Source organism: Somniosus microcephalus, chromosome 6 (assembly GCF_052327205.1).
Source record: "Somniosus microcephalus isolate GS21.2 chromosome 6, FLI_Smic_1.0, whole genome shotgun sequence".
Classification (NCBI taxonomy): Eukaryota; Metazoa; Chordata; class Chondrichthyes; order Squaliformes; family Somniosidae; genus Somniosus; species Somniosus microcephalus.
The window spans coordinates 251,169,981-251,191,091 of NC_140992.1; the positions used below are offsets into that span (position 1 = coordinate 251,169,981).

At 41.3% G+C, this 21,111-nt stretch overlaps 1 protein-coding gene across 3 annotated transcripts in view; it reads left to right on the top strand.

Moving 5' to 3' along the window:
- The first annotated feature begins 904 nt into the window (after positions 1–904).
- cmip (c-Maf inducing protein) overlaps positions 905–21,111 on the top strand; it is a 251,793-nt gene continuing 231,586 nt past the window's right edge. For 2 of the 3 annotated variants that reach the window (XM_085991750.1, XM_085991752.1), the window contains exon 1: positions 905–1,550. In XM_085991750.1, the coding sequence (XP_085847876.1) occupies positions 1,257–1,550 (294 nt within the window). In that variant the 5' untranslated portion in view covers positions 905–1,256. The remainder of the gene's footprint in view (positions 1,551–21,111) is intronic. The other variant, XM_085991751.1, reaches the window with a different exon arrangement.

Here is a 21,111-nt window from a genome sequence, read left to right on the forward strand (position 1 = left end):
CTCCCTCTTGTGGGGCATTTAGGCCTCCCATATCTGTTACCGTTCAATATGCAAAAGGTCGTGCTGTACACGCTCCTCCTTAACGTTGATTGTAATGGTTATGGCTATCGTTTTAGATTTAATTACTCTTGCCAAGCTGCACTGAAATGTTGGCATTCGTGTTAATTGCTCTTCAATGTGATATATTCTTGTGATTTCAAAAAATGGTGAAAATCGTTTTGATCTCCACAGTGCAACACCTTAAAATGGTGGATTTCCTTTGCTTTGTGCTATAACCCGTTCTGTAAACTGGCTCTCACAATAATTAGATATGCACGCCTCCGGTATCCGGTAGCAATGCAAACAGCGTCTGTTGCTGCGATCGAAACATCACTCTTTAATTAAAGAAACAATGCAGATGTCGCTATATAAAACGTAAAAGGTTTACCAAAAAAATGGTGGGACTGTCTTTAAAAAATACATATAGACTGTGTGTGTACACCATGTGTCTTGGACGTAATCGCCAGTGAGTAGTTTGCCCTACATTTTTACCACCCGCAGCCCCAGTCATTGGTGCTGTAGATTGTCACACAACCTAGAAGGTTTAAAATGGTGGGGGGTTTCTATGTGTCTGTCTGTCCTATCCTGCCTCAAAAAGTACACACACTTCACAAGGATCGCCCTTCGCACAGACCATGGATGAGGCTCTGCTGCCTTATCCCGCTGATACACACATGAACTAAAACGAGCTCGTTGCTTCTGCTTTGATGAAACTGCCTGCAACCAAAAAATGTGTCAAATAGATTCTTAAAATGGTGGTATTTCTCGCCTCTGTTGCTATACCTTTAAAACCACGCAGTGCATCCGCTCTGGTCAGTTTCAGCAAACCCATTGACGTCAGGGAAGAGCCACATGATCAGCCAGAGACCAACCAGATGGGAAAGAGTTTCTGCAATGTTCATTGCCTGCCTCTTGTACCAAGATTATCCTCACTAAATTAAGCACAAGAATCGTGACGTTTCGCCTTTGTCTTTTTGGGAATATCAGCTCCGTTCTTAATTGTTGTTCTGCTTTTTAGGTTTTCTTTTCTGTCTTTCTTGCTGTTGGAAACCATGGCTTTCTTTCGTATAACCCAGTTCTAGGACCAAAGGGGGAAGAAGCTACAGGGGGAAAAACGGGGGGGATCTGTTGTTGGCGGCAGCGAGCGGCGATCGTCTTTCCTCGCCCTCCTTCCCTTGTTGGGTAGTCGGATTTGGGGAGTGCTCGGGGTGGCTGCTATGGATTTGAACAGCAGCGGCGGCGGCGAACACATGCCGGGCTCCGAGGAGAGGTCCTGCCTGCTGCCCGAGTCCTCGGCTTCGGATCTCAACAAACTGGGAGCAGCACCCTGCAGGCGCGCAAACTACTGTACTAATGGCATGAGATACAAACTGCTGCAGGAAGGGGATATACAGGTGTGCGTGATCAGGCATCCCAGGACATTTCTCAGCAAGATCCTCACCTCCAAATTCTTGCGGAGATGGGAGCCCCACCATCTGACGCTGGCTGATAACAGCCTGGCTTCTGCCACGGTAAGTGTCGACACCATATACTCTTCCTTCATGGTGAAGGCTGCTGACAAGGCAGAGCCAACATTGAAAGGCGCTGTGTTCAACTGCTGAATCTGTTGGTGCCTTGTCATTCACATTCCGATTTAAATAAATAATCAGTACGGGTTATTTGGTTAAAAATCAATACTGTACAAGCATTGTGCCTAGTTCAGGAAATAGAAGGGAAGTGTGTTAATAATGACACAATGTAAAACAGAACGAATCTCCTTTCGTTGTCCATGACCTTGTTTCATTCACATCTTTTAATCTCGATTATTGTGGCCAAGTTTTAAAACGAATCTTTTAGCTATTTTCCTCTTTCAGTGAGTTTCAAAATGTAAAAAAAAATGTTTCTAACAGTGTAACATTAGGATAAAACGAATAAGCTTCCTAGATTCGAGACAATCACCGGCAGAGGCAAAGCAAGGCGGTTACAGTGCAGTGTAGAGCCTGTCAGTCTTGTACAGGATTGATCCTGAAAATGCCCCCGATTGCACGTGATTGAAATCTGCCCCCACCACCCCCCCACCCACCCCCACCCCCCAAAAAAACACCAAGAGAAGGCAACTAGATTGAGCTGATCATTCAGAACTGAGCGTGAACATAGGGGCTGTAGGCGGCTATGGCACAATGCAATATGGGCTGGCAAACAGAAATCAATTGTTACAGCATCGAATTAAATGTTACTTCTCATTGGCACCCGGCTGTGATTTCTTGGTGCCGGTGTGTGAGCCACTCCAAAAGAGTCACCTAACATTTAGCAACCAAGAGGCAGAGGCAGCAATGTGTGTTGTTGGTGATGGACAACGAATTGCTAGGTTAGAGTGGAGAGCAGATTGCTGGGTTAGAGTGGAGAGCAGATTGCTAGGTTAGAGTGGAGAGCAGATTGCTGGGTTAGAGTGGAGAGCAGATTGCTAGGTTAGAGTGGAGAGTAGATTGCTAGGTTAGAGTGGAGAGCAGATTGCTGGGTTAGAGTGGAGAGCAGATTGCTGGGTTAGAGTGGAGAGCAGATTGCTGGGTTAGAGTGGAGAGCAGATTGCTGGGTTAGAGTGGAGAGCAGATTGCTAGGTTAGAGTGGAGAGCGGATTGCTGGGTTAGAGTGGAGAGCAGTGCTAGGTTAGAGTGGAGAGCGGATTGCTGGGTTAGAGTGGAGAGCGGATTGCTGGGTTAGAGTGGAGAGCAGATTGCTGGGTTAGAGTGGAGAGTAGATTGCTGGGTTAGAGTGGAGAGTAGATTGCTGGGTTAGAGTGGAGAGTAGATTGCTGGGTTAGAGTGGAGAGCAGATTGCTGGGTTAGAGTGGAGAGTAGATTGCTGGGTTAGAGTGGAGAGTAGATTGCTGGGTTAGAGTGGAGAGTAGATTGCTGGGTTAGAGTGGAGAGCAGATTGCTGGGTTAGAGTGGAGAGTAGATTGCTGGGTTAGAGTGGAGAGCAGATTGCTAGGTTAGCGTGGAGAGCAGATTGCTGGGTTAGAGTGGAGAGCAGATTGCTGGGTTAGAGTGGAGAGCAGATTGCTGGGTTAGAGTGGAGAGCAGATTGCTGGGTTAGAGTGGAGAGCAGATTGCTAGGTTAGAGCGGAGAGCAGATTGCTGGGTTAGAGCGGAGAGCGGATTGCTGGGTTAGAGTGGAGAGCAGATTGCTGGGTTCGAGTGGAGAGCAGATTGCTAGGTTAGAGTGGAGAGCAGATTGCTAGGTTAGAGTGGAGAGCAGATTGCTAGGTTAGATTGGAGAGCAGATTGCTGGGTAGAGTGGAGAGCAGATTGCTGGGTTAGAGTGGAGAGCAGATTGCTGGGTTAGAGTGGAGAGCAGATTGCTAGGTTAGAGTGGAGAGCAGATTGCTGGGTTAGAGTGGAGAGCGGATTGCTAGGTTAGAGTGGAGAGCGGATTGCTGGGTTAGAGTGGAGAGCAGATTGCTGGGTTAGAGTGGAGAGCAGATTGCTGGGTTAGAGTGGAGAGCAGATTGCTGGGTTAGAGTGGAGAGCAGATTGCTAGGTTAGAGTGGAGAGCAGATTGCTGGGTTAGAGTGGAGAGCGGATTGCTGGGTTAGAGTGGAGAGCGGATTGCTAGGTTAGAGTGGAGAGCAGTGCTGGGTTAGAGTGGAGAGCGGATTGCTGGGTTAGAGTGGAGAGCAGATTGCTGGGTTAGAGTGGAGAGCAGATTGCTAGGTTAGAGTGGAGAGCAGTGCTGGGTTAGAGTGGAGAGCGGATTGCTAGGTTAGAGTGGAGAGCAGTGCTGGGTTAGAGTGGAGAGCAGATTGCTGGGTTAGAGTGGAGAGCGGATTGCTGGGTTAGAGTGGAGAGCGGATTGCTGGGTTAGAGGGGAGAGCAGATTGCTGGGTTAGAGTGGAGAGCGGATTGCTGGGTTAGAGTGGAGAGCGGATTGCTGGGTTAGAGTGGAGAGCGGATTGCTGGGTTAGAGTGGAGAGCGGATTGCTGGGTTAGAGTGGAGAGCGGATTGCTGGGTTAGAGTGGAGAGCGGATTGCTGGGTTAGAGTGGAGAGCGGATTGCTGGGTTTGAGTGGAGAGCGGATTGCTGGGTTAGAGTGGAGAGCGGATTGCTGGGTTAGAGTGGAGAGCGGATTGCTGGGTTAGAGTGGAGAGCGGATTGCTGGGTTAGAGTGGAGAGCGGATTGCTGGGTTAGAGTGGAGAGCGGATTGCTGGGTTAGAGTGGAGAGCGGATTGCTGGGTTAGAGTGGAGAGCGGATTGCTGGGTTAGAGTGGAGAGCAGTGCTATTTGCTAGGCAGGGGAGGATGTGTGCAGCTGGGTGAGGTATTTACTGGAGCCGGGTTTTTGGGTTGATGAAAAGCAGCTTTGGTGGGGTTTTTTTTTCGAAAAGACACATCCGGGATATCTAGTTCACCGAGACGATGTTGCATGTGGGGCGCATTTTTCGAGCGATCCTTGCAAAAGCCAACACTCCATTTTATTTAGCATACCGCCTGCTTCTGGCGCTTGGGTGCTGAAATGTATTGGGATTTTTATTTTAAATGCATCTTTTCTATTCGGACGCATTTTGATGGGGAAATCCAGCAGTTTAATGGACCACAAATTGACTAATAGGCCGGTTTACTTGGAACATGCTGTGTGACTTACTGCCGCTCCTCATGATTTCAGCAGGCTGTTGAACACGCAATGCCATTGTCCGGTTGTGAACGGGCGAAGCGTCTCATTTGCAACATATTTCGTTATTTCCCCGCCCCCCCCCCCAACCAGGTAGTAAGAACTGAAGGCACGGCGCCATAATTTATAATACCAGCAGATCCTATACATTTACGGAAAAAAATTAAACCCAAAGAGACCTATAGCATTAAATTAAGTGACACTCTTTGTATAATTTCGGATTTCAGCCTATTTTTAATGGTCTCGCTCCTGCCATTTCAAGCGAACACACAGGACAGTTAAAGAGCAGAACTCTGCACAGCGGCCAGTGACAGTTACTGTGCGGTGTAAAGTTTTGTGTTCATTTCCGATGTGCCCAGGGTTCTATGACTGAAGTTGAAGATGGGGGGAGTGGGGGCATTCTCCTTTAAGATGCTTTCGGAAGCGAAGAGGGTGCAATGAATTAAGATGAAGCGCATCTCCGTCGTTGATATTACAACCAGGCGGTTGTTGCAGCTGCTTTTTCGTATTGATCCTATTCCAGCCGCAATTGTCGCAGCTTTCTCGACCTTCCCAGCTCTTCGGTGCCCGACAGTTGGACATGGTCATTAAAAGCGGCTGACCAGGCCGAGGGGGTGTGTGAAGGCTGCGGAGTAAAGCGGGGAGCCAGCGATTCCCGATAAACATACCTCCAGTTAATTTCGCTCACTCCGTTAACAACAGACCTACACGTTTCCCTTCAAGACATAAGATTGGATAACGCAGGGTAATTATTAGGAAACATTTCAATTTTAAGTCACCCTTTCATTTTTTTAAAAATTAAATGTTTAACATCAACTTAAACGGTGGCCCATCACTTGGATGATATGTTATTGCAAATCATTGAAATTAATCCGCTAAGATTTCAAGATCCCAGGTTTACTGTTTAAAACCCCACTGATATTAGCTGGGCGGGGATGCAACCACGAACATGACCAAATATCGACCAATGCAGAGTGATCAAGTATTGTACCAGGTTTTTTTTAAATAAAAGCATGAAATGTATTGTCAAAACTCTAAACGCCAGACTTTATTCCTGCTGCAGACTTTCATCAGTAGACTATTCTGAAATTAGGGATCAAAATCAATCATTACGTTGAAGTGCCACGGTATTTATGTTCTTTGTTTTAAAAAGCAGGACAAATCTGACATCTCAAAAAGAACTGGTTGTGAATAGTGATCTTTCGCGGAATTGGCTGTCCAATTTGAAGCGTGCGCGGGTGTGTGTACTTGCTGTCACTGTCAAATGGATATTTTGACATGATTATTGCACGAATGGAAAGAAACAGCAGCAAAAATGCATCGGAGGATTAATACGACTCTCTCAGAACTTGGGGGAGGGGGGGGGGGAGAGAGGGTAGTGTGTGTGGATTTGAGGTGCCCCATTTATTGGTGGGTTCTCCACGCTGCCCTGCTTTTCTGGTCACTTCCCCGCAGCTCCGCCTGACCCAATGGCTGCCCCCTCAGACCCACCTGACTGGAGCTCCACACTGTAACCTGGGAGTGCCGAGTGTGGCGCGACCTTTATACCGAAGCCCATTTGTCATTGGAAAGGGCTGGATGTTTGTTGGAATCTCACAATAAGGGGGCTTCAGTCGCTGTTTTATATACCAAGTTTAGGATATGGGGTTGATTCTTATTTTAAATTGGTTGTCTGGTGGGATTCACTTCAAGCTGCTGCAGACGTATCTTTTCACGTGTTGCACTTTGTTCTAACCAGTGGGAGTAGGACTGGCGAATATGGGACAAGCGACGAGGTACAGAATCAGCCAAACCTTCCCTGAGTTGAAGATATATATTCAAATAAATGTTTGAGATCTTGGTTGATAACGGTATTTAAGAAGTTATTAATATTTTATTTTATCCCACCTGGACGGCAAACTGTTCCAAATCAGCCCCAGTTGTCTCTAGTGCGGCGCCCGGAATAGCAGACAATAAGTTCAACTCTTCATTAATAGGTTCAATCAAATGTCCCATTGTAGGTGGGATGCTAAGTATTTGAAGCTGTTTAAATATAATTGCTTATGACAGTGTTGAGGGAATTCCACAAACCTTGCTGTTTTCTTGGAAAACCATTTTGTCCCGAGAAAAAAAAGACCAGGCGAAGTATTTCCCTGTTGATTGAAGCTGATTGTGACCGTTCGGTTTCGTTATTTATATTCACTGAAAGAGGGGCCATTGCACTTTAAGGGGGGATGCACAGAATAGTGGACGTGTTGCAGTGCCTGCTTCTTCACTTCCACGCAGTGCTGTCCGAAATTATTGATTAAAATAAAAGTGTATTGATTGTGGAAAAAGATTTTGTTTGAGAATCACTATAGCTGCTCGCCCCGCTCCCATAATCACCACCGTTTCATTATAATTGTGCATTGGGGCTGCCTTCGAAACATGCCCAGGGACTGGGAAAAATCACATTCACTCAAAGGTATCCAGAGTTTGGCATTCAGATAGAGTCCATCTTAGTGACTGGTCTTGCTGAGCGATAGAACACATTGAATTAATTACTGTGAAATAAAATGACGCTTCGCCAAAAGTTGTAATGTGAAAACATCAGAATTTACTGTTTCAACTTGCTGTACTTTTGTCTCTCTTCACATCTCAGTGGAATCAATTGGGGGCTGTAATGGGATAGGCATTGCTTGCAACTGTGCTCCAACCTGCCCTGCGCCTCTCCAATTACCGGTGAAGTAGCAGTACCTTAACACAGTGCCTCTTAATCATTTCTCTGTGCTGCACGTTTATCTGTGTGTGTCTGAACCCTTTCTTATTCTTGCTGAAAGTTGACTTAAAATGAAACAACAATCATCAATAGCAGCTGTGAAAAGAATTTGAACAAACGGTCTGAAGAAAAGTCTCTTCTTTTTAAAAAATGAAGTGAAACTAAGCGCATAGCCTGAAAAAAAACTTTTGTTACTCTCACCGCTGTGCAGATTTTGACAAAAAACGTGAAAATTATAGTGTCAATTTTTATTTTGATCGCTGAGGTTTATTAAAGTCTAACAAGCAAAAAATTATGCCCCACCTCTGAGTGATAATGAAAACAAAACCTATTTGCTAACTATTATTTTATGGTTATTGGCGAGTGGAAAGAATACACTATTGTGTGTTACTCATTTCTCTAGGCAATAACCATAATCATGATTTAAAATATTGCTGTACTTCATATACCAAACATTCTTTGGTTTATTCTGGTGGAGGTTTACACTGTTGATTTAAGGCTTCATTAGTTCAAAACATCATAAGACAAATAGTTTAAAATTTTCATAATCTAGGTAAGTGTGAGGTGGTGCATTTTGGTAGGAAGAATAAGGAGGACACCTACTCCTTGGAAAATAAGAGTCTAAATGGGGTAGAGGAGCAAAGGGATCTAGGGGTACAGACACACAAATTACTAAAAGTAGCAACGGGGTTAATAAGGCCATTTAAAAAAGCAAACCAAGCACTGGTGTTCATTTCTAGAGGGATAGAACTGAAAAGCAGCAAAGTTACGTTAAACCTGTGTAGAACTTTTGTTAGACCAAACATACTGTGCATAGTTCTGGTCTCCATCTTATCAAAAAGATATAGAGGCACTGGTTAAGGTGCAAAAAAGATTCACAAGGATGGATACAAGGTTATACCTATCGGGAAAGATTGAACAGGCTGGAGCTCTTTTCTATAGAAAAGAGAAAGCTGAGGGATGACTTGATAAGGGTCTTTAAGATTATGAAACCGTTTGACATGGTATATGGAGAAGATGCTTCCACTTGTGGGGGAGATGAAAACTAGGGGCCATAATTATAAGATTGTCACTAATAAATCCAATAGGGAATTCAGTAGAAACGTCTTTCCCCAGAGAGTGGTTAGAATGTAGAACTCGTTAGCACAAGAAGTAGTTGAGGTGCTTAGCATAGATAGATTTAAGGGGAAGCTGGATAAACACGAGGGAGAAAGGAATAGAAGGTAATGCTGATCGGGTTAGATGAAGAAGGGTGGGAGGGGGCTCGTGTGGAGCAGAAATGCCGGCATGGACCAGTTGGGCCGAATGGCCTGTTTCTGTGCTGTACATTCTATGGAATTCTATGAAATAAATTACCTGCTCACCAGCATCCATTTTTTCTGTACAATACACTGTGAATTGGAAAATAATACATCTCTTTAGAAGTTCAGTGTGATTTTTAATTCACTTTTTGGTAACTCTTTTTAGGCTCTCTTTACAACGAGTGTCACTTTATAACCTCTGTTTGAAATCAGTGAATAATGTAGCAAAAATAATTTAAACTCTAAAGGAGATCTTTCATCCCAGCTATAATGTATAAACAGAAAACATGCTGGGGGGTTGGGTGGTTTACAAAAAGAAGCTGGTGTCACTGCAGCACACAGGAGATACTTGGTCTGCACTACTTTCATTTATATGTATCCTGAGTGCCTTTCCCCTACCAGCTAACGTCTTAAGTGTAGAATGTTATTTATAAGTAAAGGTGCACGTACTGTTGGTACATGATTACCACAAGCACTGACTTAGAAGAAAGATCGGTGCAAATATGTAGAGAGTAACAGTAGTCACAAGCTTCTGACTGAAGAGCACTTTTTCTTCAGAGAAAATTGTGTGATTAAGGTAAAAATTAAACCCATGTCAAGGCGTGCAGCTTATGTAGATAATAAACATTTTAGAACTGCTAGTTTAAAGATTTGCTTTTTATGCCATTGAGGCAAGAAATGTTAGCACTGGTGAAGGAATACTTTCTTATTTCAAGTATCAAGTGCCAACACCGAGCAGTTGGGTAAAGCGCCCTCACTGTAGCAACATTGTGCCTTAGCTCTTTGGCTTCCTTTGAAGGAGATTATTAATTTATGTGAAATTAAGGGTAATTTTGTGCTGTAGCTGCAGCCGCATGGCCATTAGGAACTGATTTAAGATTATCCAAGCCAATTTCACATAGAACCCTTACAGCCAGAAAAGACTTACAAACCATACTCCTGGGCTGGATTAAGATTCACGCCCTAGCGGTGAAAGAACTGTGTGCTAACCTGCTGTACCTCCCAGTCCCACTACTTGAAATTTAGGTCATTATTTAATTGCAGAAAGTGATTTGAAAGAAACATAGAACCAGTAGACCAGAGCCATTTTTCCAATTAATTGATGTTGATCCCATGTGAGTGTCTGACTTTGAGAGTCTGTTTGCAAGCTGCACTACACATGCAAAAACACACCTCACATTGTTAGGAAGGAGCTTGTGGAAATAACTCGTGATTTAAGTGCATTTACTGAATAAAATTGTCTGAAAGTCTTCCTCAAAGATATTGTTTAATTTTGTTAGATTTCTGAGAGGCATTGCAACGATGTAAATCACAAATATATATATTTTTAAAAGCAATGAAAATGTGAAAGTAATTTTAATAGAAGTTAAAGGATTTTGCCACTGGCAAGTGTGCTGCCAAGTGCAGAACTGAGCAACACAGACCAGAAAGATCTCCGGTACAAGTCCTGGTCTGTGCATAGCTACCTAATTTTAGCTGGTGTAGTGGTAGAGATGCTACGTTTAGTCTTGATGTTCCTGTGTTAGAGAAGAGGGAAAACCCAGCCCGAGCTCCAGATTACTATTCAACGACTCTTGCTGGGAAGTGTGTGAGTGTGCGCGTGTGTGTGTGTGTGTGTGAATGTCTACTGAAGACAGGATCAGAATGCCCCCCATGGTGAAATAGTCGGTGATACTCGCTCTTTAGGTCCACTCATGAAGAACTGATATTTATTTAGTTGATGTACAGAATGCCTGTTGATCGTCAGTCAGCACCTTCAGGAGAGGAGGATTGACAATTATTGGTAAAATAAATCCACAACAGACACAATCTCAAATTGTAAAATAAAGGCCAGGTTATAATTAAAAGGATCACTGTTAAAAGTGGCCATTTAATGTAGAGTTTCTCATCAGGTGGTCAGATATATAGAAACTAATAAATTGTTTACAAATGATTTATGACCGGTATTGTTAGTTTGCATACAGTACATTTTATTAATCAAAAAACACAATAAAGCACATAGTAAGAGGCTGGAGCTGCAGAGGACTATATACATGCTAACTTAATGGTGTCACTATTATCGGTTACAGTGGACAGGTTCATGGTTTTAAGAAATAGTGACTGCTTTATTTTGGACAGGTTATTACACATCAAAACTATTAACAATAATATTCATTCAAAGATCCTCTTAGTTAAATGCAGCACCTTTATTAAATGTTGTCTGGGCTTTTATTAATTTAGAACTTGTCATCTGCAATCCCCAAGTCTGGTATTCTTGCTACATGTTTTATATTAACACAAAGTGGAAGTCCCGAAACACTGAATCACTTTCCAACACAACCCAAAATCTAATGTTGTATTTGGATAGCTTTAAGCTATTTGATAAGTTAATGTTCTTGTAGGCTGCCTTGTGTACCTTAAACTAGCAGTAAGATGATCCACACCAGAATTCCTACAGCCACCACCAAAATTACTTGATCTCTGAACTGCACTGTGGTTTTTAATAGTTCAACATATGCTCTTTTTTTTCCTCGAGGAATGATCAAATGGTATTTAACACTGACCCACTGTGGAAAGCTGTGATTTATTTTGCAAGGAGTATGCCTATAGTCCCACCATTCCTTTCAAATACTTCACTATGGAAATTCATCCATTGTATTTTGTTCTGGTGAGGTTGTTTTGATCATTAGCTAAACCGTCTCAACTATTTGTACTCCCCGGGGATGTACTGTGATTACTGTTACAATAAAACAACGCTGATAACTTAAAAACAAATCAAGTATACTCATTTTTAACTGGCAAAAAAAAATAAAGGCTAGAATTGTTCCCTTGAAATCATGTGTATTTTGGTACCCATCTTTGTGAATTCCATTTCTTTATTAGCCAGTGTTTTCCATTTGAATTGTATCTTCACATTCAAGCCTATGTTGTGTGTAAGCATTTAGAATGACATAACTGCTCACCAGGACTTTTCAAATTTATTTGTTTTTAATGTTTTACTACGTTAAAGGCGCTATATAAATGCAAATTGTTGTTGTTCTTGGGGTGTGGGCAACATTGGCTGCATTGATTTCCCATCCCTAATTGACCTGCTGGTGGGTCTTCTTCGTGAGTAGCAATTGTTTTTTTATAACTGAGTGGTTTGCTAAGCCACGTCCGAGGGCATTACGAATTCACCACATAATGTGGGACTGGAGTCACATGTAGGCTAGACTGAGTATAGGTGGCAGTTTCCCTTCCTTGAAGGACATTAATAAACAGTTGCATTTTTACAACAATCCAGCAGCTTTCATGGTCTTTTTTTTTCTGGTGCTAATCCTCAAATGACCAGATTTATTGAATTGTATTTCACAATTTGCCAAAGTGGGATTTGATCTCATGAGCTCTGGATTGTGAGTCCAGTACCATGTACACATAGGAATGATCATCCGATTTTCAGCTAACCTAGTTATTTGGATTACATGCCAATAACCCGTGCAACTTTTCTGCAACTTGATTCAGTCTAGATTGGCTGTTGCACACAGTATATACACAGAATTTCCTGCGTATTTGCGCCCGATATACACGCAATTGGGGCGCAAAGCAAATACGTGTCTTGAAAGATTGCGGAATTATGGGCGTATGTGCGTAAGTACAATATGCCCAAATCTCCTTGTTCTTATACAATCACCTATGGATCCCTCCGACCAAATGCATCTCCACCCATAATATAATATTGGCCATGCTCCCAAGTTACAGAACCTTGTAAGCGTGTTTCCTGCAATTGCACTTGCTCAGAGGCTCTCTTCAAATTACAATCAGATTTTCAGGTGCAGCAGGACACAAAGCCATTTTTCTGGTCTTTTAATTGCAATGTTTTGAGCGTTTTAAAAACATTATCCTCACTGAGATCTGCACTGTATTTCTGTTTCTTTGATTGCAGTTTCATGGCATCACTATAAGTCACGTTAAAAATTGAAAAGCTTCCCTGATTGCAGGCTCTTAAACATGCTGTGCCTAGTGTACATGAATGATGGCTAAATGAGTTGAAACTTAAATTTTCCTATTTAAAGAAGGAAGATATGTATGGGAGTTCAGCGCTTTCCTTGGGCCCCAATTGTTTACGCTGAATTCTGCTCATTTATGCCCAGTTTTATGTTTGAGCATATGCTAATGAGATGGGCAGGAAATTTGAGCATAATAATATGACATCACAGAACGGGCGTGGGAATGAGTGTAATTTCGGGTGCAACTTCCGGGTTGCAGCCCCGCAGGAAATTCTAGGCCAATGCACTGTAGCAGATTTAATAAATACAGGGATAATCAGCATCAATTTTTTGGCACATTTTGCAATTTATTTCTGAACTATTTCCATGCTTTCTATATATTTTTACTTAAATTATTTTTTTAATCTCCCATCTTTGGCATTTCTAATTCAGAAATGTAATTTTCATCATGCATGGTAATTTTCAGTCTTAAAATGGGTGATTGAGTCTGTTTATATTTTGAAAGCATGGCCTAACATTTCAGTGTTTTTCAGGCACTAAATGGCCACCTAAACTTCCAATATGGCAGGTAGAAAATGGACACTCCCTTTGAGCCAGAAGTGTGCTGCCCTCCATATTGGTCTAGGCAAAAAAAAATAAGCATCCACGCTTGTGCCTGAAACAGACGCTATCGCCTTTGCATATGCAAATAAAGGGACTAAAAAGTGTTTGGATTCCTGGTCGCTGGACCAAAACACTCCCAGTTCACCAACCTATCGACCGGGAGATTGCCTTTCCTTCCCCTTTAAGTACTTACCTGACAAGCCTCTTTGCCGGCCTGATGTTATTGAGGTATGAGGCCTAATATCAGGTGGGCCTCGGGCCTACCCGTTTCGGCGCAGGAAATTTCTAGGCACACATATTTTACTCTGTAATCATTGATTCTGCCAGCTCCCACCAAATGACCTAACTGGCATTTGAAACAGGAATAATCAAACACTTGGCAATACCTTTCTTTGAATATACAATTTATATATATGCTATATTTTCTATTTCCAAGAATTTAAGTTGCATTTTAATTTCCACAATAGCCAGATGTTGCCTTTTAAAATTCCCCTATCATCAACTAGTTCCCTCTCACACTAATTAGCACAAATGATGGCAGCATTTATGTACTGTGAATAAAACATTCATTTATTTACAAACATGCAACATGACATAAAGCTCACTGAAACATGATATAATACCACATGCATGTTTGAGTATCATGATGACAATGCCAGAAGGGTCTTCTGCCTCCTAAGAACAAAAGGGTTGCCAAACTTTTGTCTTCACAAGAACGGTGCCCCTTTAATAGCTGTCAATTAGTAGGAATCCTTCTGGTAATTCAGCACAAGTGCTAAACTAGAGCATGTTGAAATTACATAGGGATGATCATTAACTGACCAAGTTATTAGGAGTACTCAAGAATCAGAGTTCAAATTCACCTAAATGGAACTGATCAATAATGTTGATAGGTCTGCAACCTCCCATGCCATTTGTAGACCATTATTAATCTGTCTTGTCCAAAGTGACCAACAGATGATGTGCCAGTGCTTTTCCATTACTTTTCATGACTGCAGTCAGTGCAAAACTGATTGCAAGGCACAGGCACATAATTGAATGGAATTTTTGCTAGCCAAGGTATACAGGCAGATGAGATCAACAAGTGGCACACTTAGAAAGTCACTTTTTTAGCATTAACGAAGAATCAAACATGACATGATTCGCCAAAGTTATTAACATTACAGGTAAGTCCTGTTGATATGCTTTAAACAGGAACATGCTTTAAACAGATAGTTACTGAAAACCTGTTGGTAATAAGTTGTAACATTATAAACACATATTTTACATATTTCCATATTATACAGGAGTTTTGTAATATATACAGTTTGCAGGAAACTACAGTTAAGTATGGCTGTTTTTTGGAGGGGTATACCTAGTGTAATTAAATGTCCTAAATAAACGATATATTTTTTAATTTATCCTGGGAATAACTCGGAACTATAAAGTGCTCTATTATTCCTCAGATTGCTCTAATTCCACTCTTTAAGATTTATTATTGGAACTGTACAGAAAATCATGTTTTAGGAACAAGAGTAGGCCATTTGAGCCACTGAGCCTGCTTTGCATTTTGTTAATCACAGCAGTTCTATCACTTTAATCCCAATTCCCTTGTCTTCATATCCCTTAATACCCTTGGAGAAAATCCAATGTAGATTTGCCAGGATGATAACCAATAAGCATCCATCTCCCTTTTAAACACCTACAATTGATATTGCATTTATAGCCTTGTGTTCCACATACTCACAACACTTTGCATGAAGATGCTTTTCCTGGATTTGCTTTTAACCATTTTAGCTCGAATTCTGAGATTGTGTACCCTTGTTCTGGATTTCCTGACTAATGCGAAAAGCCATTCCCTATCTACCCTGTCAATCCTGAGCAACTGAATCAGAGGACTGTTGATCTCACCTCCAGAGAACATAGCCCAATTTTACTCAGTCTCTCATCATAACTCAATCACTTCATTCCAGGTATCATCCTGGTGAATTGTCGCTGGACTTTCTCCATAAATCATATATCATTCCTAAGGTGGAGCACCAAAGGCTAAACACAGTCTCCCAAATAAGGTCTGATTAGTGCTTTCTATAACCCTACTAACACGTCCTTGCTTTTATATTCTAAACCTCTTGAGGAATCCCAGAATCCTATTAGCCTTTTTGATTGTTCTTTGCACCTGTGAGCTATCTTTTAATATGAATATACTTGAACCCCTAAATATCTTTGTTTATATGCTCACTAGTGCTTCCCACTTTAGATTGTACTCCCAGCTGCCATTCTTGCATCCACGTTAAACTGCACCTGTCAACTTTCTGCCTGCTCACTTAATCTATTGATGTTCATTTGCAACCTTCTGCTCTCTTCTTCACAATTCATTCTACCTCCAGCTTAGCATTGTCTGTTAACTTGGTACGCTCCTAACCAGTTTCTGATTCATGCTACAGGTTGCCTCAATTTTAGCTAGCTATCTTCTGTGCAGAGCCTTATCGAATGCCTTTTGAAAATATATGCATACAACATCCATTGATCCTCCGCTGTTCACCTTAGTGACTCTGTCAAATGACTCTGTTACATTAGTTAAGCACAACATAACTTTCACAGCACCATCCTGACTCCCCCGAATCAGCTTACACTTTCCCCAAGTGCTCCCCTACTCTAGTAATCTTCCTACTACTTTTGTTACTTGGTGTGTCCCTTCCTCCTTTTCTGAATAAAGGTATGTTATTAAAAATATGGAAAAGGTTATGAAAGGGTCACAGATCTGATAGACAACTGTTGGCACTGTCACTTACTAGCCTCATTAAATTGCATTATTCCAAAGAGACAGACATCATTCTCTATTTATACTCTAGCCACATCTCGACTGATAGGTTTCTTTAAATACATTGAGTCACCCAGTGATTTTTTTATGTACTTGCCATCTAACATTATAGAAACTGCATAAATACCTTCAATGGAACAGGACCAGAGAGGCACGATTACAAACATTCAATAACCGAGTGTATAAAGCGGAGGAAAAGGGATGCTGGTTCCTGATACAACATAACCCCTGAATCCTGGCAATACAGCCCTTGAACAGGGGCAACTCAGATGTATTTGTGCTTATATTTTTTCTTTGCTGGTTTGCGCTGTTTAATTGATGTGAAAGGCTGGAAGTTTGAAAAGGCTTGTTTTTAGCACTGTTGCCTCACTAAATCAGAGCACCAAGATCTGGTACTCCAAGATGTCGTAATATCGGCAACTTGAAGGTTTTAAGCTTGGTGTGGGGCCTGAGATTCCCTGGTACAAACGGGTGTAGTTAACAAAGGCACTAGCTTTTGACAGCCTTGTCTTAGGGGTTTGGGGAAGGGTAGTGGGTGGGGGGAATGAAGAACAAGAAGAATAGATGTAGACGAGTTATCCAATTTGAGAATCGCCTCTTCTTCAGTTGGTCCATGGAATGGTGGTTTTGGAGGCTGTTGAAAAATCTGTGGTCAGCCCGTTGAGCTGCAAGCATTGTGGCAGATAGGAATTTGCAAAAAAATCCTGTTTACCTTTTTAGCTGATGAAAAGGCCATGTATAATTAACTGCAGCGGCGATCAGGTACTATAACTGCTAGTGAAGATTTCAAATAATGCCACTAACCACCAGAGTGAAGTTTAAGCAATTAGTTAACATTTTTTAATGAACACAGATTGGATTACAGCCTGTAATGTCTTATTATATATTCTGCCAATCTATAGTGATTTTAGCCTGATGGTAAAAGCTTATAAAACACTGGAACTGAGTAGTTAGGAGGTTACGGTAGTGTGACATAAGGGGAGGGGCGTTATGGCTGATTGTAACACTTGACTTAAAGGATGACCGTGTCATGTGACACATACTTAGACATTAAACAATTGTTAACATTGCTTGATACAGTAGAAGGTATTCATGAAAATAGCTTTTTATTAATGCAATTTTTTTTTTAAAGCATTCATTTTGTTTCATTCCTGCATAATTTCTCACGGCCATATTACCTGCAAGTAGAAACATTTTTGTCACATTTTAAAAGCTCGCAACAAGTTAGCTGCTGTGCTTTTCGAATACTGGTTTTTATTAACCAAATTGCCCTAACATTAATTGTTTTCATGCATGACACTAAACACAGCTGCTTCTTGTATGGCTCAGAATATGACGGGTTGTACAGTCGGGGATTCCTGGTACTGTTTTATTTTGGTTTGTGAGCCAAGAAACTGACAAGTATGACATTTGCAGGAAGTCAATGCCCTATTCCTTCAAAAAACATTGAAGACAAAGCAGTTTCAATAACTTTTCTAAAGAATAAACTGCTTTTTTGTGTTTTCTGTGGTGATTTGTTATTGCCGCCTTGCATCTACTGGTGTGATAAGCAAGTGATAATAAAGTGCACAGCATATGTAGAAATAAAAAGTGACAATCAGAAGGCATTGAATGGAGATCTCTAGAATCACGAGCACCACGGAAAATGGATATCTCGGAAAAACAGCTCCCCCTCCCGCAGTGAAACCATTCCTTTAGAAGGGCGGTGCCATCTAGATTATGGAGAGATTGGTTGCCACAAGTGTACAAAACCAATCAGTCTCCGAGTATACCAATGAAAGGTACTGCCTCTTCTATAGTCACTAGACTACCACGGAAATTGGATCTTACCTGCTAGTCAGTCCCAGTTGTCAGCAATATCTGCTTTTATCACAACCCTGCTGACATCACCCATGCACAATAGACAAACAAATGAATACAGTCCCAATCCATCGTCTCCATGGCACTGATCTTAAACAGTTCAATTTAAGCTTTTGCCCAAAAAGAATTGACTATGATTCCATTTGGAGCTTATTCCTAGCATCCACTGCTGGTATAGAGTAGCTAATAATATGCAATAGACAAAGTAATGTTTAACCTTGTGTTCCATTTGAATGTTGAAATGCCACATGGACAGAATTGGGTGCATTTTAATCGCCTATGTAAAATGGCACCTGTCCCTCAGGTGACCTGCTTAATCTGGTAGTGAACCAGGAAAGAGACTAGACCTTTTGTTTAAGAAGCAGACCTTTGCACCTGGTGCAGTCATTATGCAGTATGTCTCAGTCCAAACTCCAACCTTACTTAAACATCAAGCTGAATATTTCATAAGGGGATAGTTTGCATTTACTTGCCACTGTAAAGTCAGTCATTTTGTAGACATGAAGGGGAATTTTCATCCTTGCTATTCATTGGTGTATATGCGTTGAGTCATTCTGAGCAGATTTCAGTTTGAATAGGCGATGCATATAGGAAAGTAGATGGTTGGCAGTGGTGTTACATGGCGGTAATTCAATTAAATGCGTCTTTTGATAAACCTCTTGAGCTTCACTCTCAAAGCTTATGAGCATCGGTACTATCACTGGATTAGATTACAGCCCTAAAACCACCGCCAAACATTTGCAATATTTTATAATAATTAACAAAATGCCTTTTTAAAGATAAATTTTATTGTTATGTGGCGGCATTGCTAAGCATGATTCACTAGGCGTGAACATAGAAGAAAGGTTAATAAAGATGACAGCAAGCTAGGAGCTGGAGGTACAGAGTAATTCACGAGGCTAGACACCTTCATATATCTAACAAGTCTGTCGATCTATCCTGGAGGCTCCTGGATCATCAGGAGCAGTTCATAACTCCTGATGTTGCAGACAAACCTTTTGACTGCATTGCTCCTTTGCTCCACCTGAACCATGCACTTGGAAGATTTGCTACCGGTAACTTTGGGGGCTGATACTGACGCAAATGAATTGGGATCCTCCTGGGGAATATCTAATGTACACCTTCAGCCTCTGCGTCACAATTTAGTATTATGAGCTTGTTGTTGGCAGCACACTACTGGGAATTATAGTACCCTGTTTATTATTGTTTAATTTGGTGTTTATTAACAATAATGTCAGCACATATTGAACAACTTGTTGAAAAGTCCCAAATGTGTTCAAATTATATAGCCCAACAAAAGCAAATTCAAATTTAAGGACATTGGGCCTAGTTTTCAGAGCTTGTAGATTGTCCAGCAAGGCAGACAGAAAATGGAAAACAGTGGTGAAGTTCCAACAGTTACAGCCCAACATCCCTCTGCCCACTGATGTTTTCTTAGTATGTTTCTAGTATTAATTTAGATTTTAAACAAAGTGGAAACATTGCTACTCAAGTCACCACTTACTGTCCTGTTACAAAAGCAAAACACTGCGGATGCTGGAAATCTGAAATAGAAACAGAAAATGCTGGAAACATTCAGCAGGTCAGGCAGCATCTGTGGAGGGAGAAACAGAGTTAACATTTCAGGTCGATGGCCCATCGTCCCGAGCAGTGTTGTCATTTGAATGCGCACATTGTTCAATATTATTCAATTTTCTAAGTAGACCAGTTACGCAATCCATGGCATCGTCTGTGGAGGAAGGTGGCTGTTGAGAATGGTGTTCCATTTGTGGCTTTCAGATCATTAAGTACAAGAGTCACAATTCTTTAACAGGGTTCAAGACCAGAAAAAGCTAATTTTCCCCATAGGATAGTGGACATGTGGAACTGGCTCCCAGTGAAGTTAGTTGATTTGGGGTCAATCGACACTTCTAAAGGAGAGCTGGATCACTACTAATTGAGAAAGACAGAGATTCTAGTGATATTAATTCACTGCTTTTTCCTTAAAGTATGAATGAACAGATAGTTGGAGGTGCGAGGGGAAGTCCACAATTAAATAATCCTACATTGATTCTAGATGAATGGTCTTTTTTCAGTCTAGAATTTATATCCATTCATTATCCAAAAATCATCTGCAATGTGGATACTGAAGAAATAGTGCAAAAATGCTAAAAAGAGCAAACTTGGAGAATGCTGCAACTTTTCTGCAGCAATGTATTGACGAGGACCTTCAGAAAATTGTGCCATAAAAAGTTCTTAGCATGAATCTTTTTAATTTTGCTTTTTAAGCAGTTTTGTAGAATGGTTACCTATGGCAACGATTCTTAAACTCAGAGCATGATGACCTGGCACACAGTACAGTATATGTTTGTTGAAGAGTGTTGCTATATTATTTTTGTGTGCGTATGAGGTTGATGGGCAGTACTTTAATAATGGTAATGACCTGATTTTACTTGTTAAAAGCACAGCTGCTGTGGGTTATAAATCTGGCAGAACTTTTGACAAGCTCCACAATGCATTCCACTTTAAAGCTTCAATAATTAGCTCACCATTATTAACGTGATAAATGCTCTGCCGTAAAAGGATGCCCAAGAATGATCACAAAATTATATGTAACGGGGAACCATCATCAGAATTGATCAGGCTTGGGCTGTGACATGATTTTTTTGTTGCTGTTATTTATATTCACTGTTTAAATTTAATATGTGCGTTGGATAGGGGAGTGGATGCCAGGGGTATTCCGTTTACGGAGAGCTTTTGAGCCGACCGAGGTTCTCTGTGCAAGAAATGAATTGTCCATGTGCTTCACTTTCTTAATGCTTGTTGATGTTCACACAAGAGGATTCATGATTCTGACATCATTACCTCGAGTTTGTTGGGAAATAAACTGTAGTTAAGTGGCAGAAAGTTCTATGTCCAGCATTCATTGGATCTTTCCTTCCTCATTTTTTCCACTTTTTTTTAAACCCTTTTTTTCTCTCGACAGAAGCGTGGTATTTATATATAAATTTAAAAGCTATCCTATTGCGCTTCATTTGGCGCAACTGTAAATGTCCACATGACCTGTCCCACATCTATACTCCTAATGTAGTGAGCAGTTAAAGCACAGTTCAACCTTTGAGCCATCATATCAGTGTGGACCTATACAGTCCCAGTTTTATTACACTGCTAACAAGGTA